Source organism: Lepidochelys kempii, chromosome 10 (assembly GCF_965140285.1).
Source record: "Lepidochelys kempii isolate rLepKem1 chromosome 10, rLepKem1.hap1, whole genome shotgun sequence".
In the NCBI taxonomy this organism is placed as follows: Eukaryota; Metazoa; Chordata; order Testudines; family Cheloniidae; genus Lepidochelys; species Lepidochelys kempii.
This window is the reverse complement of record NC_136389.1, coordinates 70,290,573-70,314,353: the sequence shown is the minus strand read 5'-3', so window position 1 is coordinate 70,314,353 and position 23,781 is coordinate 70,290,573. Positions and strand designations below refer to the sequence as shown.

Here is a 23,781-nt window from a genome sequence, read left to right as displayed (position 1 = left end):
TGGAGTTCCGGAGTCGATGGGGAGTGCGTTCGGGGATCACTACCTGATCCGGCGGGTAGTGAAGACCTGCCCAAAGAATCTTAAATCCAACTAAGTTCCACTATTTTTCCGTTTACCAGGGATTAGCCCCCATCTCCTCTCCACGAATACATGGTCTAACCATCTGGTGATTAACAGAGAAACCGTTAGTCATTTAAGTGACAGCAGCATTTTCCTATCCCAAAAATGTCAGTACAAGAGTTTAAATCTAACCCCTTGACAGTATTTTAGTTAACTTTCTCTCATCAATCTTTGATGAAGCTTTTGGGGATGTTTTCCCCAGGGGTTGGTTTATTCTTGAGTTTTCTCTGTTTTTCTTAGCTGTCTATGACTTGTGGAGTGCTTTCTGTCTAAACAAACTAGCCCAGGGTATGTGTATGGTGTGCTCACTTCAGAGACTTTTATACCCTTCTCCTTCCTATTTTCATGACACTATAGGAAAACACACCCATTTTGGGCTTGTTTAGCTTCAAGTGGGTTGCTGTCACTCTTTCATTGGCTCCATGCCTTCCTGGGTAATCCTTAGGAGCCCCTTCATTTTATGAATATGCAGTTTATTAATGAATATGCAACATTTCTTTAATTGTCTCTGTTTTTCTGTCAGGAAAGCATCAGATAACTTTCAAAGCTAGCTTTAACTTTTTCTTTTTATTCAGTCCGTTCTCTGAGATATTCTTTCAGTTTTATTAGAGTTTGACAGGAAATTGAAATTCTGTTTTCAAAAGTGCAAACCTGTTCTTTCTATAAAAAGGTTTTGTTCTCAAAACAGCCTTTTAAAGTTAAATAACTTTTAGAAATTCTTTAGCTTAAGTTATTAATTCTACATGACAATTTTTGGAGGATGATTTTTCTTGCCTTTTTGAGTTGGGTGAGGGTTTGCTTGTGCACTGCCAGCAATTAATTAATTCCCTATTAATATAAATATTCTATATTTAAATGGCTTGTTACACTTGTCTAGCAAGGTAATTCGATTCCATGTTGGTACATAAAGCATTTTACTATTTACATAGTAGTGATATTAGGAGCTTTGCATTTAGCTAACATATTTGTAAATGTATGCCTTTCACAAAGGGTTTGTTATTTCAACTTTTAAGATATAACCAAAATTTGAACACATTTCCAACTGTACATGTTTTTCCTGGAGTTTCAAAAATACAAGCAGAGATTTTTCTTTTTAAATAAAAGGGGTTGGTATGGACACTTCCTTAGACTTATGGCTCTACATTCCTTTTTACAATTAGGCCTTTGCCTAAAACATAGATGTTTTACGCAGTTTCTCTTGATGTTTGTTATCCATGGGAGATAGAAGTAGAAACCTTCTGGAACGTCTTTGATTAGCTTTAACATTTTGTAACTTAACTAGCTAAATACATGTATTGTGGTATTTCCAAGCATTCTGGCTGTAACATACTTGTAGCTATACCTTAATATTCAGTAAAGAAGCAAACAAGCTTGTAATGACCTAATAAAATAGTTATAATTGTATTAATATAATTTTTGCATCAATATTAAGGTCTCTCTCCTATACTTTCGTTTCACTGGAATCTGCTCCTAAATACCTCTTGCTTCTCCAGGTGAGCTGAGTGGAGAAGAGTTTAAGAAGCAGTTGATCAATACCCTCTGCTCCAGCAGGTGTGTACATCTCCTCTTCATTTCTATTTGTTAATTTAAGAATTGTTACACACCTATCAGCATCTGGGCTCTTTACAAAAAATCTATCTAATACCCATCTGCTATAAAATGACACACTAGCCTCAGTCTAAAACCCCAGCTGCTTCTGCAATTCTAGGAAGAGTCTGCAGCCAAATAATGCCCTTTACGTTGTGCTTTGCAGAGTTCCCTGGGTTGGAGAATCTCCTCCACTTTGCCCTGTTCTACTTCCTTTAAATCTTACCTCCTCTGAGAGCTGGCAGTGTGGCAATTTCTCCAGCTGGGAGGGCAGGTGAGCCACCTGCAACACTGCTGCATGAATTGGCCTCACAGGGTGCTTAGGTCTTTTCCTTTGGTTTTCCTGTTTGTTGTCACTAGGAGAAGAGCAGCCAAACAGAGCCATTCCAATTATCGATGAGTAGCTGGTAACAGTGGTGAATTTTAGTGCAAATCAGGCTTCTGTTCTTACTTTGAGAGAGCAACAGAAGAACTGTAGACATTAACTAAATTTGGGGGTGCGAGGAGAACAAGCAGCAATTCTGCCCTTTCTCAGGCTCTCTGTTCTTTTGTTTGACCAGGTGGGATCATCAGTGTGTCATTCATCTCACCAACATGTTCAGGTAAATTCCCCCACCTCAGTGTTTTCTTATTTTGCATCTATTTCTGCCTCCTGTTTCACAAGCAGCTTGGGGACTGCGTTAATAACCTGGCAGTTATACCCTCGGTATCACGTGGGTGCTGAGTATATCCATTGGGTGTGTTTGGGGACTGCACGCAGCTTGCTAAAAATGCCCCAGGGACAGCACTGGCTGTGCCATTTCTCCCAGAGTCTCGCTTGGCTCGATATCTGCTGCTTGCTGTTGAGGAATAGGGACCCTTGATATGTCTTCCTTTGTTCACATCACAAGTATAAATATGTGCGAAACCAGGGTCTGTCCCCCCTTGGTGTTTGCAGATACCTTTCCTTGGCCTTAGGGGGAGTTAGGCATGTGCTTCAAGGGAAGGTTAGAGACTCTAATGCTCAATGTGGGTTATGGAGGAGCCATTTGGAAAATAGATAGGATTCTTTTCCCCACCCACCACTCTTACTTCCTTAGTTAGTATCTTAGGGCACACCAAGTGGGTAGTTAAATTCATCATTTAACAGGGAACATCAATTGTGTTAGTAGTGAGGGCTATGGTTCTGTCACGGAATCTGTGACTTCCAGAGACCTCCGTGACTTGAGCCCACAGTGCCTGGGAGCTGCAGGGTCCCTCCATTGCCTGTGGTGGCTGGGAACTGCGGGGCCCCATTTTGACATGCATATTTTTAGTAAAAGTCATGGATAGGTCACGGGCTTCCGTGAATTTTCTCTTTATTGCCCGTGACCTGTCCATGATTTTTACTAAAAATATGCATGACAAAATCTTAGCCTTATTCATAATGTGTATTTTGCCAATTCCATGTATATGCCTGGCTATTCAGCCCTCTCTCCTTGAGTGCGGGGGACTCTGGGCTGGGTCATGGCTCTGATTCTGTGTATCTTGAAAAGTTGGCACTGTCCATTCATGGGCAAGCACAATGTGAGGGAGGCTTTGTGATATGCAATTTGTGTTGGAGTTCAGAATGTGAACCTGAATTTCTGAGACAGTTGTAGGGAGCTGAGGGGTCTATGGCAATAACGTCTATCCAGGACTTCAAGTAGCTTTTTTTTTTGGTCCCTCTGGTGGGCCTTTGGGAATGCTAGAGTACTACTGGCTAGTTCAAAGACTGAACCTGCTATGGTATTCTAAAGGAAGCAGGGTTGGGAACTGAATGGCATTGACTGGTCTGCACCTTTGATTCTTCAGGGACATCCCACTAAGTGCAGAAGAGCTGCAGTTTGTCGTGGAAAAGGTCCTGAGGATATTCTCCAAGTTAGACCTCCAAGAAATTCCTCCTCTGGTTTATCAGCTGCTGCTACTCTCTGCAAAGGTAAAACCACAAAGAGAGCTGCTGAAGCTCTCCAAGACAGAACTTGCACCTAACCACTATAGGAGATGTGTGCTGCATGTACATATGAGAGAGAAAATACACAGAGTGAGCTATGGATTGGATCATGCAGGGGATCAAAATTCAGCTCGCAGCTGGACAGCTCACTCCCATGGCTGATGGAAGGTGGGAGCAGGCTCTGCCGTGGGGGATAGGGAGATGGTGGAAAGCCTTATATGCGTCTCACTAAGAGAGTTATGCCCACTCCTCCTCAACTAAAAGGAGGATGGCTGTGACATGGCGTCTTTGGAGAAGAAAGCAGTGGGTACAGTTCCAAAAGATAATAGGCAAGGTCCCTATTAGTCTTCCTAGACATGGAATCCATCTCTCTGCTCAGGGGGTTGCCTGTTCTAGTATGTTCATGGCTCACATAGTGTGACCTGCCTCTGGGTTGTGGTCTGGATCAATCTTAAAGGTCTCATTTCTGTGCCCCTGTTCCAAGCAGCTGCTGCCAGTGAGGTACCTGCCATTTAGTTGGGACGGGGTGGCTGTTCCACTCCCACATTTGTTACTATTATTCCATGAATGACTCAATAAAAGAATGATCCATCCAGAGATAGTCTCTACCTGTATTGTGGGAGGCTGTTTTGATTCACTAGCTCAAGTCTAGAGCCTCAGTTACTGTTTTAGGGCTTTCTAGCCGCTTTGAATGGACTTGTCACTTAAAGAAACCATTCTAATGAAAAACCTTTTATTTATAAGTGCTGTACAAAGGAATATACAAACAATACAGTGATCAATTACTCTACCCCAGGAGCCCCACACAATGACTTAACATGGGAAATTAAAAATATTATGAAACTAGCATTGCAAGGGGAAATCAGGGAAGCAGACTGCAATTCCCTGGGGGCTGTGGTATTACAGAATGTGCAATAGATTAATATAGTTTATGCTGCTTTGCTATGTCCTGCCTTTCAGGGCAGTAAGAAGACTGTTTTGGAAGGAATCATCACTTTTTTCAACCAGTTAGATAAAAGGCAAAAAGAAGAGCAGAGGATTCCAGAGTAAGTCCTTTCCTATAATTGTCTTCCTTTGTTGCCTGGGTATTTGTAACCCTCCCTGCCTTACCTGACACTCCTTTTGTATGAGTCCTGTTCGGTGCTTTTGAGATGGTGTGCATCAATTACAACAGGAATTGAAACCTAGGGTTTTCTACTATGTCTTCCAGGTCAGTGGACCTTGAAGCTGCCACGGTGCCCCTAGACCAACTCCGTCATGTGGAAGGCACGATCATTCTTCATATTATCTCTGTTATCAACCTGGACCAGGGTCTTGGCAGGGAACTAATCAAACTACTAAAGGTACAGCAAATGTAGAGCACACCGTTAGGGCTTTTTGGGGAACGAGAGAGGGGTCTTTAAACTAGAGGGTAGGTTTAGCAGGTTATCTTTATGCAGGATTTGAAATTGTTAATACCACTATGGCCATCAAAAACATCTATAGTGATTCAGTGTGTTTGGGGTAAGACATTCCCCCACAACCTAGGTCAATTCTGCGGTAGCATAACACCAATCTGGCCTAAATTAGCAATGATGGCTTCCTTGGTGTTGCAAGAAGCTTAATTAAATCATAAATAACAAGCTCTTTGATTGTCCTGTCTCTTGATGTTTCCTAGGCTGAACAGCAAAGGGACCCTGGCAAGACCCTGTGTCCTTTCAGTGTGGCTCTTGTGCTCTCAGTGGCAATAAAACACAGATTTGAAGAGCAGGTATGTTTTACTTATGTGTAACCTAAGGATTCTTTTTGCATAAAGCTTCCTTGTCCGTGCGTTGTGCTCATGGCGGGGGAGAGGGGATGTTCATATTATGCTCCCTTTTCAGTATAGGTTCAGAAATGAACTCTGGGTAATAACAAAAGAAACAAATACTGTTGAATGGATTGGGAGTCATGCTTCCTGGCTCCTGAGCATGGGAGCATCCTTGTCATCAATGAGCGGGGTTTATCCTCCTATTCTTGTGCCTCGCCTGTAGACCATTGAAACCTGTTATGACACAGCCTCCAGAGAGACCTCTCACCTAATAATATAGTTACTACATGACATGAAAGGAGTGCAATGGAGTGAGGATGACAGCAACTTAGCCTTCCGAAAACCAAAATGAATATGTCCAAATGTAGGTGCTGGGCGACTGTATGCTGCCCTCCTGGCTCATGCATCTTGGCTGCATCTGTGAGTAAGGTGGGGAACAACCATCCTGGAGAAGGAATGTATTGAGATACGTCGGGGGAGCTGTGTGAGCAGCTGGCACTGATGCTTCCGACACTGCCTGCTCTAGATGGTTCTCTGACTTGGTGGTTACCCGTGGAAATGGCTCTGGACAGACTCCTCCTCACTCAGACCATTTTTATGTTTCAGGTGTTTGACTTTCTGAAAATGTCCATTGTGAGAAGCTGCAAGGACCTGCAGTTCCTCCAGGGCTCAAAATTCCTGCAGGATTTGTTTCCTCAGCAGTATGATATAGCGTCCATAATCCTGGAAGTGGTGGAAAACAGGTTTGCTTTTGGAGTACACTACCCAGGGCTCAAGAGCTTTTGGGAGAGAGCGGGGTCTTGGCCTAGATAGAAATGTGATGGGATGCTAACTATTACTGAAAACTGATTTCAAACCTCAAACTTTATTTCATAGCTTTATATAAGAGACCTTTGAAAAAATATACAGTTGCACAGATGTCTCCTAAGTTTCAGCCATCTGTGTGATGCAGAGTAGCTGAATTATAAACCGCTAACCACCAACTTCCTGCTGGGAATGGTAGCTGACCATTTACAGTAATGCTATCTGCTGTAGTGTGAATGCTTTCTGGTTAGTGAATGAGGGATGGATCCTCTGTTAGCCTCCCACCCCACCCCCATTACCGCTTTAAACATCTCATATATGACTCCAAAACCGGCCATCAGTCAGCACCATTTCTGAATCTGGTATGGACAGCATTGTTTAAAATACTGAAAGTTCCCGCAGGAATTATAGCTTTTCTGTCTCTCCTTTGCTGGTTGGGGGACCTGGGACTGAAGAGTCTTGTGCGGGCATTCCCTACCCTGAGAGCTGAGCATGCGTGTTTCACACAACTGCCAACCTGCATTGGGCCCCTGAGTGACCATGGAAGAGTTTATTAATCTGAATGTTGCAGCTTGAGCCTTTCCCTTTATTAAGTTGCTTTTTTTCCTGCTCTGTTTAACATTTTCTTCCAGTGCTTTTGGCTGGGACCATGTTACTCAAGGGCTGGTGGATCTTGGTTTCACCTTAATGGAATCATACGAGCCAAAAAAGGCCTTAGGAAAAGCTGCTGAAACCAGTTATGGCCTTTCCAAGATGCCAGCCCAGCAGGCATGCAGGCTGGGAGCTAATATCCTGCTGGAAACCTTTAAGGTAGGATGAGGTTTAGGATAACATCATATGTTCTCCTGGGGAAACTCTGTTCATGCCCCTGCTCTCTTGTCAACTTTTTATGAGATTTTGTTCGTCTCCATTATCAGGGGAACTGAAGGGAAGATGGGGAAAATCAATGACAGAGATGGGAATAGAACCTAAGCCTCTCAGATCTTTGCTTTAACCTCTAGCCTTTAACCTCAACTCCTACATTTTCTTTTAATTGATCCAGATTCCATCCTGGTTCAGTCTCTATTCAGCTAGCCAAAGGTAACTTCTAGGGACTGGTCAAATATTACCCTTCAAACCTGGACATTAATGGACAATGACCAAGCACCTGAAATCACATGAAAATCTCAATTTTATGTTTTTTCTTTTGTCCTTTCCCCTTTTAGGTCCATGAGCCAATCAGAAGTGCAATTCTGGAGCAGGTCTTGAATAGAGTAATCACAAAGGCCTTTTCTCCCATCAACCACTTCATAGGTAATAAAAATGAGAGAGAGAAGTGTATGTGGCTCTCAGAAGTCATATTAATTTTTTTTTATAGAGGAAATTCCTGATCAGGTGACCTGAGGGTCAACAGTATTAGGTGTCTTAAGTCCATGCAATTCAACACACACCTCACTACAGAGGAAGAACACTGTAATGGGATAGTTCATCCCAGAGCCGTGGTTGTCCATCCTTATAGAAATGCAAATATCCTATACAGCATGTACGTTAATCCCCTATCGCTATAGTACCTAACCACTATGTAGGGACCAGTCCAGAAGGGACCATTAGTTCTCTGCCTTCCTCTTTGATTTCATTATTGGTATCTGTCTTTGGACACACTGTCAGGTTTTCTTCTGCTTTGATTCTTTGGGGAATGCTTTAGTGAATAGGCGAGTCTTGCAGTGTGACCTGAAACTGGCAATAATTAGTTTTCATCTGATCTCCATTGGGAAGATGCCCCGGAGCCCTGGGCTTACTACTGAGAAGGCGCTCCTGGGTACACCCTGATAAGTTGGCCCCTGTACCTGGGCTGTGTGCATATGGCACCCTGTATCCTGATAGGAGACTGGATTAACAATATGATCATCCCAAATGGAACCTTTCCAGGTAATGAGGAGGCTGTGGATTTTCTCTTTGACTCATTGACCCCATAGAAAGAAACAGAATCCCTCTCTCCCATACCCTACTCTTTAATGTGGCCCCTGCTTTTGCCCTTGGCAGCAGCTGCTCCTCTTACAATCTTGTTTTTCAGATTTGCTGTCTAATATCGTTGTGTCTGCTCCACTCATCCTTCAGAATTCGTCCTCCAAAGTCACTGAGGCCTTTGACAATTTGTCCTTTCTGCCTCTTGATATGGTGCAAGGGCTACTCAAGGCCGTACAGGTAAAGCTTTGCATTTCCCTACGAATGAATGTTAGAGCTTGGCTCCAGCCATAGCTTCATGCCACAATTATAGGGGGGACCCAGTAACCTTCCTCATCTGCACATATATTTGTTAAAGTGTCTCTAGTCCTCTGCTATAGCTGGCAGGCTATTCAGGGTAGCATGGTGCCTCTCTTGAACGTTAGTGCCCCTTAGTTGAAAGCTCCCCTCTTGAACGTTAGTGCCCCTTAGTTGAAAGCACAGTCAAGGACTCTCCCTGCTAGGACCTTTCATCTGGAAGATGGAAGGTGCCCAGATACCAGAACAGAATAGAAACAGCTGTGAATGGCCCATAGAGTTACCTTCTTCCCAATTCTATTCTAATATTATGTTTTTCTGTGCTGGGGTATTGTCTTAGTGGTAGAACTGTCACCGGCTTAGCCGCCAGTACTCCATTCTGAGGGCCACAGATTTCTCCCCCAGTCCTCATGCTCCATTCTCAACAGCAGGCCAAGATGTCTTGCTGTTGCCGGTCCATCTCTTTTCTTTCCTGTTTCAAAACTCTCATTGGGTGTCCTTTTGTAATGATGAAAGTGTGGAAACCTAGCATAAGATAGGAGCGCACGTGCCTGTGTGCTCTCACACACAGCTTGGTTTGCCTTATTATTGCTCTGCCTAATAGATCCCTTCCCTTCCAGCCGCTGCTCAAAGTCAGCATGTCAGTGAGGGACTCCCTCATACTTGTTCTCCGAAAAGCCATCTTTTCCAGGTAAGATGGGATCAGTGTTCTTTTGAAAAGGTGTTTAAGTTATTGTTGAGCTCTGGATTGGAAGTGGGTTCTTTTTCTTCTTGGTTTAACAATCACCTTTTACTTATGGAGACCCCACCATCCCATCCCCACCCTGGCCCCAGTACTGTAATACAGTCACACCACCATCCTCTGGATTGAGAACTCCACAGTTCTATCTAGAGGAGCCTTGACCCTGAGCCTGTAAATTCAGAAAACCAGATGGAAACTCAAGGTAAGGACATCAAATTAAAAGAAACTCCACTATTAGGTGTCTGCATAACCACACACCTGAGCACACCTTTGCCATGGGGAGCGCAAAGTGAACGGATTACTAGAAACTTCAAGCTGCCATAGTATGGCTGGTCCTTTTTTGAGATTGTAGAAAGATCTGCTCAGTGCAAAGTTCTGGATGATTTGCCTTGCTGTCTCCAGTACATTAGGAGTCTCTGTGGAGTCGCTTGGTAGTGTCTGTTTAGTTACAGATGCAAAAGTCCACTTGTTGTTTAAAGCAAGCAGCCTGATGCTGATGAAAGACCTGGGGTATCACCTAGATTTGTGTAGAGCAAAGATCCTGCTTTCCATGGGACTCACCCAGCATAGAAAACTACAGCCCTGCCAGAGGGAAAGAGAAGAGGTGAGAGATGTGAGAAAACCTCCCCTCTATCTCCACTGCAAACATGCAGCTTTCTTTGCTGCCTTGCTCTCATTCCAGTTTCCACAGCCGTTTAAGTAGCAGGTCTGAGCCCAGCATTCTCCCTTGCTATATACATCAGTGGGACAGAAAGGAGAAGTCAGTGTCGTAAGACTGGAGAACGTAGGAGAAACTAACTGAATTGCCAAGCTGTTAATTCCTTGGGGCATCAGATGTTCCTTTGGGGAATGCGGCATTGCTTTTTCTTTTTTACCACTTTTAGGCCCTCGGTGTGTGTCAGAAAATTGCATGAACTGCTCAGAACAATCTTGTAGCTGAGCTGGTCTCTGAATTTCTTAACTCCTTCTACCCCTCTTCATGCTTCTCTATTCTTTCCCCAACTCATAGGCAGCTAGATGCTCGGAAAGCTGCAGTTGCTGGCTTTTTGCTGCTGTTAAAGAATTTTAAGGTTCTGGGCAGCTTGACTTTTTCCCAGTGCAGCCAGGCCATCGGTGCTAGTCAGGTGAGTGTGGGTTACCCCCTTGAAAATGGTACAGAAAACCCAATAATATGTGGATGATTTTCTGTTTGGGAGTGAGGCTGGATGTTAAATGTTTGGTCTGAATTTTCTTGGCTGAAAGGACAGGTTTGTCTCCCTTTTTGATCCAGTTCTTGCATAGTGATAAATGGGAAGCATAACCCATGTGCCTTCACTAATGTGCTCTCTTTCAGGTCCAGGCAGACATTCACGCCTGCTACAACTCTGCAGCTAATGAGGCCTTTTGCCTTGAAATCCTGGGCAGCCTGAGGCGATGCTTGAGTCAGCAGGCTGACGTCCGACTTATGCTATACGAGGTAAACTGGCTTTCTGCAATGTCTTCATAAATCACCAGTTTTGCTGCTAAGTAGCTGGTTCTAATCCAGCCCAGGTCAATGATGACTGAATGTTGTCGCCACCAGCTGGATCTTTGGGCGCCTGTGGGAAATGGATTCCAGGTTCTAGCTGAGTTCCTCCTGGGATGTTGACATTCTAGGGACTCTAATTTGTTTTAACCCTTTTGTTTCTCATTATTTTAAATCTATATAAGCCTCCCAAAGGCTTTTGATTATCACCTGTCCTTGATGTATATCTTGGTGGTAAAATGTAATGTGGCTGGCCTGGCCAGTGCTCTGCTTGCCATGTCGGGGACCTGGGTTAGATTTCCAGTCTCTCTCGCTCTGAGGAGGGCTTGGTAAACTGAAGGGACGGCTTGCTTGGCTCCTGGTGGGGCCTCACAATGATGCCTTGATCTGATTACGCAGCAACTTTGACAGGCTCTAATGAGAGCCTTGGCAGGAGGGTGTATGGGGAATCTCCTCAGGGGTCCTGAGGATTCTACCATCCGTTCCCTCTATGTCTGTGCTTTCTCTGGGTGAGAGGCAACCATTTATTTGTCTCTGCCTTGTAGCCCTTTTGGGGCTGACCAAGCTGTGTGTGTGATGGGTCTAGTATGAAGAGCTGTTTTCAGGTGCAAGTCTGACTTCAGAGGCACCTATGATGTATCGGGTTTGGGGAAAGGGGCTCCTGGGAAACTGTCTCTAGATCAGAATGAGCATTCTTGCTTCTCTTCCCTGGGTTTGGGCCGACTGATTTTTGGCGAGTTGGTGTGCGTATTGGAATGTGTTTGTATGCTACAGGACATGCAGATACTTTGCTCTTCCATTGAGGTTTCAAGGTCTAAAGAATTACTGCTCCTATGGATTGCCCTCTGGAATATGTTGTATTTGTGAAATCTGCTCCAGAGACAGGTTGAAATTTTAAGATCGTGCCACTTAATGCTCCAACACTGAAAGTCAGACTTGGGGCTTGATGCTACCCGTACTAAGGGGATACCATCTGGGTGTGGACTCCATGTAAAACATCTGTATCTTCTTCCTGTGCTGTCTCACTTTGCCAGTATTTCCAGCATTCCCAACACAACTTTATTAGCTCCCGATTACTTCCAGTGCGAAAGGGTTAAGTTCACTGTTGCCTTGCAGCTCAAAATTATGTTTGTGGATTGTTTCCTCCTCTTGATAATCTTGGCAAATTTGTCTCTCTCCCCTACCTTCAGGGTTTTTATGATGTCCTCCGCAGGAACTCTCAGCTGAGTAACTCCATAATGGAAACACTGCTGTCTCAGGTAAAGTACATTCACAGAGCAATAGAAAGATGGCAGGGGAGGAAATGTGGGCTCCAGGAATTCCAAGACTGTACGTAGCAAAGTGTGAGATGCAAATTCCTCAGGAAAATGTATCTTGCCTGGTCCTGATCCTATGGACTGCACAATGATTGCTCTCCAATAACTGTCCACAGAGACCTACTTACATAATAATAGTCATTGCTGTCCTCCCTTGGAGGAGGGCTCTCCGTGCCATTGTAGGATGGATTAACTCTTCTCAACTCTGTCACACATGTCATGGTCACATCTTCCCCACCAATTGGGCAGGTGGTGGTTTCTCTGAGACATGTCAACATGTCTTCTCTTTCATGATCTGGAGAGGCCACGGCTGACTATTTCCACCACTCCCAACCCTGCCAGTACACCGATTTGAGACTAGACCCAGAATTGAAGCTGGGCAGCTGCAAGGCAGTAGGGGCCTGTCAATGGGAGCCTGATGCTACAGACTTTTCTTTTGCCCTGGTGTATCGCCTCCCAGGGGCACACCTCTGTCCCTCTCCCCTCTGACTTCAGCACTGCTCCTAGCTTGCCTGTTCCCTTGCAGTGTGCAAAGCAATCTAAACTTATTAGGCTGGATTTTCAGCTATGGCCTCTCATTTTTCAGGCTCAATATCTCACTTGTAATTAATTGTGGACACTACCGTTAGCACTTAAATAACTAACTACCCTTGTGCACCACCCCAGATGTGTGATTGACTGTGCCTGTAGTTCACTGTAGGTGCAGAATTACAGGGGCAATTATTTACATCCACTGATGCAGGAGTGGGGGGTGATGTTGCAAACCTCTCTAGTCATTAACTGTCAGCTTTGAAGAGGTAAAATGCTAGTGTTGCTGCATGTAGGTAACCAAGGGAACAGTGAGCGCCCTTAAACATAGCTGCAACAAGACTACATAGATCAACCCCATTTGTGGTCCTTGCTCTTAGAGGATTAAAGTTCGCTTCTAGTTCAGGGATGTATGAGCTGCCGAGGAGGGTTCATTCACTCTAATGAATGGTATGGCAGGTGCATGTTATGCTAATGGCTCAATTACTTACATGGTCTTCAGTCCCTCACAGTCTTTAATGTGAGGTATGGAAATATTTGTACTTAATTTTACAGATGGGGAACTGAGAGGCACAGAGACTAAGTGACTAGCTATTTTTTTTTATTCCTTGTTTTTTGTGGCAGATCAAGCGATACTATGAGCCCGAACCAGACCTGCTTCCCCCACTGAAACTTGAGGGATGTATCGTGGCTCAAGGAGACCAAATATTTCTGCAGGAACCACTGGTAAGAGATATACAGGGTATTCCACTCTTTAAAGCTCACTCATTCCATTGGCTTTTAGGTTTGCAGTTGACTGACTCAAGTCACTCCCTCTTTCTCATCACTCCCTCTTTCTCATTAAGCTCAGCCCCTGCAGGCTTGGAGAGTTGGAGACCAGGACTGGAAACTGAATCCAGTTCTTCTGCAGTGAACTTGGGCAGGTGACGTCACTTCTTCTGCCAAAGCTTTCCCATCAATAAAATGGAAATAATATCCATGATGTTATGGTGCTTACTTCATTACTGTTTCTAAAGTGCTTTGATAGCCCTGGATGGAAGGAGCCATAGCAATAATGTGGTTTTGCTGCTGTTATCCTCTACTGAGCCAGTCCCATTCTTGTCTCCTGCAGCTTAGCACCAACTAGTACAGAAGCACAGGAAAGGAGTCTGTCTCTTCTCTTCTGATCTCGCTCCCTCAGCATGCATTTCCCTCCCTTCCTAATCTGAGGACAGACTGGAGATCTTCAAAAATTCACAGGGTTTCAAAGGGGCCAAATTCAAATCCAGCCCTTAGCTTTTTTTCCTGAAGAATCTTCCATTCCATGCTGAGGGAGGTGTGACTGGAAAGAGACCAGAAGCCTCAGAAATGGTGAAGAAACCCCTTTGAAATCTATTGTCCACACTCTTATCTAATATTCCTTAAATAATTCAGATATAGGTTGAACAGCAAGCCACGTGACAGTGGGTGGCAGCTATGATGTAGGACTTCAGGTAATGAGGTAGGTGAGCTGAAAACATGCACTGAGGGATCCTCTGTTGGAATTCAGAGTATATTGCATTGTTTGAAGTTCATATGTGAGGTTACAGGACCACAGCACTTCTGTTTTAAAACCTCAGCTGTGAGTAAGAAATGCTCGTTCCCATAGGTTATGAACTTCTGAAGCACGTTGTTGTGGCTTTTCCACCTCTGGCTATAGTGGTCCAGCCTGCTGCTGTGGAGAATCCTGTTCCATTGCACCAGTCTCCCTCTGTCCAGCTAGAAGGTTTGGAATGATCCCACTGGCTAAGCCCTTGTTAGCACAGTGAATTGTAATATCCTGTGTGACTGCTTTCTTCAGGCCCATCTGCTCAGCTGTATCCAGCACTGCCTAGCCTGGTACAAGAGCACCATGCAGCTGCGCCACGAAGCTGAGGAAGAAGAGGACGAGGATGACGACTATGTGGGATTCCAACAAGACCTTGAAGAGATGCTGGACTCTATCACACGGCGAATGATCAAGAGTGAACTGGAGGACTTTGAACTGGTAATTCAGATTTTCTCAGCAAGGCCAGGTGAACAGGGAGATTCTTGATTCTTATGGGGTTTTAGAAGGGTTTTTCACTTCTTCATTTTGCCTCTTAGGATAAATCAGCAGACTTTTCTCTGTCTTCTGGCGTTGGCGTGAAGAACAATATCTATGCCATCTTGGTAATGGGAGTTTGTGAGGTCCTGATTGAGTATAACTTTAACATAGGGAATTTCAGGTAAGGTGTCAAGTCCTATCCTTCAGAACACTCACCCACTGGTGAAGTTAAGAGGAATTCATTAGCTATTCAGTATGTCTGGGACAATGTCTTCAGTGTACCTTGCAAGTATAGCACAGCGCCACCAACTGTAACAGGGGAACAGTGAATGACTTCTCATAGCTCATTCCCTGCACATCGTGGTGCAAATCTACACCTAACCTTATGGAGAGTTTTTGTTTTGAACATCACTGTACTTGTCATTATCACAGTTCACTAGGATTTTGAAACAAGGGAAGTGGCCAAGCCAGTATGGACTGGGTGGGACCTGAACTGTGTATTGGAAGGACAGGGAGCTTCATACGTCATCTGGAAAGTATCTTCTCTAACTGGATTAATAAAAGTTCCCATGAAGAAATTGTAGCATTTTGGTCTCTATTATCAGTGTTTTTTACCACCTTCTTGTGATGTTGCAGCAAGAACAAGTTTGAGGATGTTCTAGGCCTGTTTAAGTGTTACAGCAAACTCTCTGAGATCCTGAAGGAAAAAGCTGGGAAGAACAAGTTATCCTTGGCCAATAAAACAGCCCGAAGCTTCCTTTCCATGAGCTTCATATCCACTCTACTCACAGCTTTGTTCAGGTGAAACTGTCACAGCCTGTTTATCTCTGACTTGTATATTACCTTAAACTCACTTCTGTGGTGTTTGTAGGTTGCCTACCTTTTTGAGCAGTACATACTGCACACACACAGGGGGTGCAGCATGTCACTTCTGCACACAGTACACTTGGAGCACTCTCCCGACCAGCCTGGAGCTGTGCAGAGTGGCCGCCTCATGACCCTCAGTCCTGATCTGTAGTTCCTCCTGCTACTCCTTTCCTGGGTCACACTTCAGCTGTATCAGTGCCCCTTAATGCTGCCCTGGAGGGCCTCTGATGTTCCAGTCCTAGGCCATCCCCTACCCTCAGAAAACCAGTGACCCTCAGTCCTGACATGCAGCGTCCCATGCTGTTCTGGCTCTTGGCCTCTACTGAGCAGACTGCCACTTGTACTCAACTGGGGATATGAGTGAGGTTGAAGAGGCTGTTAAAATTCTGGTTTTGGATATTTGCTCCAAGTGGCTTAAATGAAGAACGGGACTATGTTGCTTCCTCCCTGGAGAGGATTTTGCTGTTGGGCTGGAGACTCAATTTATTTCTTTTAAATGAAAGTTCAGATTCTGAAGCACATTTATGTGGCAAATTAAAAAACAACAGTTACGTAGATACACAGTTACATTCCACACAGGGCCCTGTGTGACCCACCAACGGTGCGCTCTGGTGTGCCAAGATGAAATGCTTATAGGCTAGCCCTCTGCATTACATTAAGGTGTGTCCCTAGACTCAGAGGTGTTTTTAAAATGTTCATATGACTCTTCAGGGATAGTGCCCAAAGCCATGAGGAGAGCTTGGCTGTTCTGCGCTCCAGCAGTGAATTCATGCGTTACGCTGTCAGTGTAGCACTGCAGAAGGTGCAACAGCTGGAGGAGACGGGTCAAACAGATGGACCTGATGGCCAGAATCCAGAGAAGATATTCCAAACCCTCTGCAAAATTACTCGGTGAGTTTCTATGTAGCTTGGAGACTTGAATGCTGGACTGCAAATATGTTGGTTTTTTTGAACACCTGAAACTCTCATGTAAAAGTCTGAAAGGGCAATAGTCAGTGGCAATTGTTTGAAACTGTAATTAGCACCAAATTATAACAAAATTGCCTCCTGTGTTCCTGAGACATCTGAGCAGCAGACACCTTGATTTCTCCATCAAAGTGAGTGATAAACCAAGTGAGATAATGAGAGAGATGGAAGAGCCATTCTCTGTAAAACCGAGCTAACTTCTGGTAGTTAATTTGTTACTCACAGTAGGAAACTAGAATGGCTATAGACCAGGCTTCTCAGGCCTTTGGGAGGGGCCTCCATTCATTTAGTTTGAACCCCGCTCCAGTTACAGTTTGAAATAGTTATATGTGAAAGAGGAGTTCACTTTTAGCCAAACATTGGCTGTTTCCCTTTGAGTTTAAAGCCTTAGTCCTGTATCTTCCTCATTCCTCTGATGGTGGTAGAAAGTAGATGACAATATAGTACCACTCTGATTAGAAGTCACTTTTGTGTAATATAAATTTACATGCTACACAAACATCAAGAAAGAAACGCATTCAGTTCTAAAGAACCTATAGTCTCTGTCTGATCGTGCAAACTCCTCCTTGTGCAAATAATCCTTACCCATGTCAATAGTTGTATTGAAGCCAATGGAATTACACATGTTAGCTAAGAACTATCCATCTGAATAAAGGAGTTTTCATGATCAGGCTGTAAGATAAACCAGAGAAGGGTCATCATGGCAGGTAAAGGATTGTGTGGAGAGAGAAATGGCTGGAAGAAGGGGAAAGAAGATTCTTGGTGGTTGAGAACAGGAAGACTTTTACATTACAGGTCCCCCTCAGACCAAACACTTCTCATTCTTCAAGACTTCTCTATTTAGTTTCTCTTTTCTGTACATTCACCATCTTATTTACATAGAGCCCAATACAGATATCTGGCCCATCAAAAACACAAACTGTAGGGAGACAAAGTCCTTGTGGTAAGTTGCGTAAGTCTAATTGACAAATATGACACCAGTGATAAAGGTTCAGACATGGGGAGGGGGCACACTGAGCCAGTGAGGGAGGGAAGGCCATGTGAAAGGGAGTGAGTTTTTAAAGAGGGATTTGAAGTAGGAGCAGGAAGTCAATAGGCACATGGGGGGAAGGAAGAATAAAATTATCAGATGGGTCAAACAGGAAGAATGCATAGAAAACAATGGCTGTGAAGCTTGTATCAAAACTAATTTTGCCTTTAAAATGACTCTCTTCCCATTCAATTGTACTGAAAGAAGATCCAGCCTGTAGAGTCCAGAACTGATTCTATTCCAGTTCTTGTGCTGTGCAACCAACTATGCTAGAACATGTGAACTAACTCCCCACCCACCTCTTACAGGGTCCTGTTATGGAGATACACTTCAATTCCAACTGCAGTCGAAGAGTCTGGGAAGAAGAAGGGCAAGAGCATCTCACTGCTGTGCTTGGAGGGCTTGCTGAAGATATTTAACACAGTGCAACAGCTCTACAAGTCCAAGACCCCACAGTTTCTACGGGCATTGGGTAGGCACTTTGGCTGTGACAGAACAGGTCTGCTCAGTCCTAGACTCTCACTAATGGGGCTAGATGTGCTGTGGAGGCTTTGCACAGGACCCCTGGATAAGGAGAAAGTTGACCTCATGTCATTCAGAAGTGATGCTGGTCACTGAGCTCCAGCTGGCTTTCCTTGCCTCAGGCCAGTCCCAGAGATGTGAGGGCTCAATAGAAGCAAGCAAATAGTCTCTGTTGGCAGAGCATGACTGGAGGTCTTCCTGTTTGAAATCCTGCCTTGAACCATCCTTTTTGCCCTCCACAATTCTCCAGTATGTTTTCCTCAGACTTGTGGCCTTTACCACCACCGCAAAGGAGAATGTGCGTGCATGCTTGTGTCTGTACTAAATCCTGTATGCTGGACTCAGCACTTAACTCATCACCTCTCTCTCTCAGATATGGCTAATGATGATGCAGAGGAAGAGGAAGATACTAACGTCACCGAGAAAGCTGCCTTTCAGATCCGACAGTTTCAGGTAAATAACAGAAATGTCACTGTGGGTAGCGAGTGGTCTCAAAGCATGAGCTAATTTGGGGGTACCTTTGGATGTTTTGCCTAGGCTATTAGCCTGCTACCAACTGAAAAGAAAATGTCCTGTGACTGACCCACTGAGTGATTCACTGGCACCTTCAGAAGAGTTTCACACCTGTTAGGAAGCTCAGTAAGACTTAGTGCATATAGGGACTGAGCGGGGTGCGTATAAGGAGCTGCATCCCTCCCTTAATGTGGTCTGTACAGTGCATAAGAAAGCAACTCTACGGACCAAAGGTACAATCCACACCTCAGTGAATATTGTAAGAGCCTTACTAAAGTAGAAATTAGCTGTTGTTTAACAGCTTGTAACAAAATCAGATGCTCACGGATATGTTCTAAAAGCATCTGGATTATCTCTGTAAGAAATTTTGCTTTCCTTCAGTGTTGGTGCTGCCTATGCTGGGGCGGGCTGCTGATTTCTTTACATGCCCCAGTCTCAGAGGCTTTTGGTTACTTGCCTCCTAAAATGGCCCAGGCATGCATATGTACTGGATTCTGTCCTTCCTCCCCATGATCAGAGGTCTCTGGTGAACCAGCTCAGCAGTGCTGGCGATGACTTCAACAGCAAGGAAGCCCTATCACTTGTGACCATTATCTCCACTTTGTCCAAGCTACTGGAGCCCTCCTCTTCACAGGTACTTAGCAGAGCTGTTAATGATTGGTGAGAATGTGTGTGGTGCTGGCAGCAGTGGGGTCTGAACATCCATGATACACGGGGAAAAGGTAGTCAGCTTGGTTTGATTGCAGACCCCCAGATGGTGACGGGAAGATTTTTGAAATGTTCATTCCCCTGTGTGCTTGCAAGCAGACCAAACGCTGCCAGGATAACTGGCAGCCAAACTTTAGCCTACAATACTGAATGTCTTCAGGAATGACACGTTTTAGGAAGGCTAAATTAATGAGGGAGCAGTAGCACTGGCTGGAGCCATAATGTGGGCAGATGCTGTACATGCTTCCCTGTGATACCTCTACTAATTGTCCTTTATTATTTGTATTGCGCTACCACCTAGAGCCCCTACCCCTATTGTGCTGGGTGCTATCCAGTTGTGACAGAGAGACAGCCCCCTCCCCCCCATCCTGATCGCCATCCTCCTGCTATGCCAGTCCAGACCCCTTGCGCAGCTCTGACAGTGCACCTTGATCCTGACCTGCAGCAATCCCTGCCTTTCTGCAGAAGTCCTGGCCCCTTCCTACACACACCTCAAGCCTGGACTACAGTATCCCTGCTACCTGGCCTCCTGACTAGTAGCTACTAATCATGCCAAACTGTGGTGTTTCTTCTATATGGGTACAGATCCACTGGGGGGCCCCTCTAGCCCCATCTCTTCAAGGAAGAATGGTTGAGGGCTTAACCCCTCTTACACATACATACAACATTTAAAGGGCTATAGTAAGGGAGACCAAATTTTACCCAGCCAACGGCGAAATTGAAAATTTGCCAGGAACATGAAGGCCTTGCCTACTTTGGAGTAAATGGAGTAGACTGTAGTTACTCTTCTCTTCAGTAAGAGGCTGTGTCCAGGGGAGACCACAGACCCTCACGTGCAATGCATTGTCTTGAAACAAGCATCTACCACTCTTCACTAGGTGTAGAACTCCACAGACCCTGTCTGGGCATCTTTCTGCTAGAGGTGCCTCTGTTGGTTTCCATGGATGGTTGGTTACTGTTGTGCTGAGCGTATTTCTTGAAATCAAACTGATTTTCTTCAGTTTAGCATTGTCTTTGTGACTGCATTCATGTAAAACCCTTTTTCCCTTGTGTAGTTCATACAGCTGTTCTCTTGGACAGTCAAGATTTGCAAGGAAACCAGTCTGGGTGAGTAAGATTTTTGGAGTAAATTCAGACTTGAGGTACTAATGTCAATGGAGTTGCATCTGCTCACACTAGATCTGAATTTGGGCCTCTGATACTGTGCTCCGAGTTCCTCTTCCATTCATCCTTTTGATGGGTTCAAGCTCAAAGCCTTGTTTTACTGACAAATGCAATGGATTTGCAGATAATAGTACGGGATGTGCTAGGGCCACTTCAGAGTTGTCTTCTGTGGCGCTAGCCGGCTGAATGTTGGGTGGGTATCTTTCATTTCACCTCCCTCCCCTCTTCAGCTGTCTAGGACTGGATTTTGTTTTGTAAAGATAGCCACTGTTCTCGGACTTGGTGTCCCAGCTTATGGTCACTCAACTGCTTGCTGATGACTAGAAATTCCAACATCTCCCCCTTTAACTTGCAGTGCAATAGCATTTGCTTCCTAGTCACCATTCCCCTATGAGCTGAAGGGTCCAATCTACCTCATTCCCCCTTGAAGTATATATTATTTGAAATACCTCATGTCTCTAACTTCCTGATCTAATCATAAGCTAAGGGTACTGGGCAGGGATGTAGGGTCAGAGCTAAGGCTGTTTGTGGAACCTTAACTTTAAATTGCCTGACTTCCAAGCTCCTCTTTTGTAACTACAGTGTTTTAACAAGGGTTGAATGCAGTATGTCTCTGTACCGCCTAAGCTGTCTGTGTCTCTCTCTCCTGAAATGTAGGCTATAGTAAAATGCATGCTTGATCTCATCCTAGCAGGATGACTGACAGTCGTTGAAAAGCCAGTGGAGTGTCATGGCTGGTGACTGTCATTTCCTCTCCTTTCTTGCAGAGGATTCCCCTTGCTGTAAGGGTTTGCTGACCCTGCTCTTCAATCTCCATGTTCTCTACAAAAGCCCTGTCGGCCTGCTGCGTGAGCTCGCCCAGGATATCCACGCTCACCTTGGAGACATAGATCAGGTGCGGGCCAGAACCCCAGCTCTCTGTGTAAGCTTAGCATCGCCTGTGCTGCGAAGGCCGAGGTGGAGTGTGTCTGAGCACTCCATCCCTGGAAGAAGCCCCAAATACATGCAGCATGTGACTGAATCCAAAGATTTGATTATCAGAGAGTCTCTTTCCCCACAGGATATGGAGGTGGAGAATCCATCACATTTTGCTATCGTGAACATCAAGACAGCAGCCCCTACTGCCTGTGTGAGTTGGAACAGTATATGTAAGACCTAGTCTCTGCTACTACTATGCAGCTGGTGCCAAGACTCACCTTGGTACATGTGGGTTGCAGAACTCCTAATGTGCTAAACTATGTTCAAAAACCTGTTTTGCTTTCTCTTTTTTCCTTAGCTGCTGGTCCTGGCTCAAGCAGAGAAGGTCCTTGATGAGGTTGATTGGCTGATCAAGAAGCTTAAGAACCACTTGGTATTGGAGACACCAGGTAATGAGATGGCCCTCTGCTCTGCAATGGCCTTAGAGCTCCACAAAAGAAAGACAGAGATAGATATCAAGGAAACACCTCACAGTTTTGAACAGCCAACTTACTAAGATGGCTTCTTGACATAGATGGTGAAGGCGCCTCCCTTGTGCTGGTCCCAGGAGGGAAATGTAAGAGTTGTCAATCGTTACACGGATTCATCCCACACACATACTCTCCCTCCCTCTCTCCCCCCGCCCTCCTCTCACATGAAGATGGACATTTGTATTTTGCCATCTTAGTATTGTGTTGATTGCTGGGAACTGGGTTTTGGGATAAATATTTGCAGGCTGCATGTGACTTCAGGAGAAAGCTGCTTGTCTAATTGTGGTGGGGAGGAGCAGGAAGGGTCACTGGACTGAACCTATATGTCCAATGGTAGGGCACAAGGGGCTACTGCTAGCTCACTGACCAGAGCAGATTACATTTTAGTTCTGAGAAGGGCAGAAGTGGGGGCTTTTTTAGCACCACTTTTAGCAAAATTTGTGCTGGTTTTTACTTCACTTCCCCCAAAGCATCAGTGTGTATGTGCTGTGGATGTACCTATCTCTTCTCTTTTTAGAAGACTCCTCTCAGGCATCAAGCCAGATCCAGTCTCTGGAGAAGGCTATAATCCTGCAGCTGGGAACGCTGCTGACAGCTTACCATGAGCTGGTGCAAACAGCCCTTCCTGCTGGGAGCTGTGTGGATACTCTGCTGAGAAGCCTGAGCAAGACTTACACTATTCTCACCTCCCTCATCAAACACGTGAGTGCTCTTGTGCTGAACTGGCAGGATGAGATTTAAACATCTCTGCCCTTTCCCCACAACAAGCTAACAGTGGCAGCAGCTCATCTGCAGCTTGGGACTGTCAACGTGATGTGTAGTCATGCCAGTCCTCACCCTCCTCCAGTGGCAACATGCATATGAGTTTCCTAGCCTCTAGGTGGTGGCGGCCTCTAGCAAAGACAAAGGGTGCCTCTCTCCTGCTTAGTAGGTAAGGGCAGAGCTATGCTGCCCTTGGCTGGGAGCGGCTCTTGCATGCTTTGTAATCTTTCAGGCCCCTCACTGGAGAACCATGTGTCATTCACACTATGCAACTTCCCCGCCTCCCACATCCCATCCATGGCTTGACACCTACGATGTAGAAATTAGCACATAAGGACTGACCAATGGCCTATTTAGTCTGAGATGATGCTTTGGAGGAAGGCAAAGAATTCCCTATGCCCCTAAGCAGTAGTGACGTGCATGATGTGTGGGGAATGCTTCCTCTGTCCCACCGGTGACCAGCTTACACCCTGATAGTTCCTGTAACTTCCATCCTAACTAGTGTGGGCTGCAGAGCTTCTTCCTATAAGCACTCATGCAGTGCAGTTTGGTTGTTCCAAAGGCAACCTCAGAAACATCTAGCCCAGTGGTTCTCAACCAGGAGTACCTGTACGCTTGGGGGTACGCAGAGGTCTTCCAGAAGGTACATAAACTCATCTAGATATTTGCCTAGTTTTACAACAGGCTACATAAAAAGCACTAGTAAAGTTAGCACAAACTAAAATTTCATACAGACAAAATGAGAGAGTCAGCAATTTTTCAGTAATAGTGTGCTTGTGACGCTTTTGTATATTTGTCTGATTTTTGTAAGCAAGTAGTTTTTAAGTGAGGTGAAACTTGGGTGTACACAAGACAAATCAGATTCCTGAAAGGGACACAGTAGTCTGGAAAGGTTGAGAAACACTGATCTAGCCTGCACTGCAGTGAACATTCCCCTTGCTCACAGTCCCTCCTTTGCCGCCTAACATTTGTACAGGACAGGAACTTCACTTTGCCAAGTCCAAGTAAGGTGTGACTGCATCAGAGAAGGATAACCCCTTGCCCCCTAAGTGGGGAAGCAATTAGTCCTCTGAGTAGAGGGAGCCTTTCATGTTGCTTTCATCTGAATTCCCTCTCCCATGTGCTCAGTGGGACAAGGAATATCACAGAGTGAATTGCTTCCAGCCCTTGCCTGG

At 45.0% G+C, this 23,781-nt stretch overlaps 1 protein-coding gene across 5 annotated transcripts in view; it reads left to right on the top strand.

Moving 5' to 3' along the window:
• The window catches only part of FANCI (FA complementation group I), a 39,067-nt gene that overhangs the window by 9,634 nt on the left and 5,652 nt on the right, over window positions 1-23,781 (top strand). For 4 of the 5 annotated variants that reach the window (XM_073304151.2, XM_073304149.2, XM_073304150.2 and 1 more), the window contains 27 exons: window positions 1,614-1,671; window positions 2,268-2,309; window positions 3,520-3,643; window positions 4,619-4,704; window positions 4,869-5,001; window positions 5,316-5,408; window positions 6,054-6,190; window positions 6,884-7,061; window positions 7,457-7,544; window positions 8,305-8,435; window positions 9,113-9,183; window positions 10,244-10,358; window positions 10,568-10,690; window positions 11,929-11,997; window positions 13,207-13,308; window positions 14,402-14,587; window positions 14,686-14,807; window positions 15,263-15,427; window positions 16,205-16,384; window positions 17,798-17,961; window positions 18,385-18,464; window positions 19,042-19,158; window positions 20,288-20,339; window positions 21,164-21,291; window positions 21,457-21,525; window positions 21,673-21,763; window positions 22,362-22,546. In XM_073304151.2, the coding sequence (XP_073160252.1) occupies window positions 1,614-1,671; window positions 2,268-2,309; window positions 3,520-3,643; window positions 4,619-4,704; window positions 4,869-5,001; window positions 5,316-5,408; window positions 6,054-6,190; window positions 6,884-7,061; window positions 7,457-7,544; window positions 8,305-8,435; window positions 9,113-9,183; window positions 10,244-10,358; window positions 10,568-10,690; window positions 11,929-11,997; window positions 13,207-13,308; window positions 14,402-14,587; window positions 14,686-14,807; window positions 15,263-15,427; window positions 16,205-16,384; window positions 17,798-17,961; window positions 18,385-18,464; window positions 19,042-19,158; window positions 20,288-20,339; window positions 21,164-21,291; window positions 21,457-21,525; window positions 21,673-21,763; window positions 22,362-22,546 (3,089 nt within the window). The remainder of the gene's footprint in view (window positions 1-1,613; window positions 1,672-2,267; window positions 2,310-3,519; window positions 3,644-4,618; window positions 4,705-4,868; window positions 5,002-5,315; window positions 5,409-6,053; window positions 6,191-6,883; window positions 7,062-7,456; window positions 7,545-8,304; window positions 8,436-9,112; window positions 9,184-10,243; window positions 10,359-10,567; window positions 10,691-11,928; window positions 11,998-13,206; window positions 13,309-14,401; window positions 14,588-14,685; window positions 14,808-15,262; window positions 15,428-16,204; window positions 16,385-17,797; window positions 17,962-18,384; window positions 18,465-19,041; window positions 19,159-20,287; window positions 20,340-21,163; window positions 21,292-21,456; window positions 21,526-21,672; window positions 21,764-22,361; window positions 22,547-23,781) is intronic. The other variant, XM_073304153.2, reaches the window with a different exon arrangement.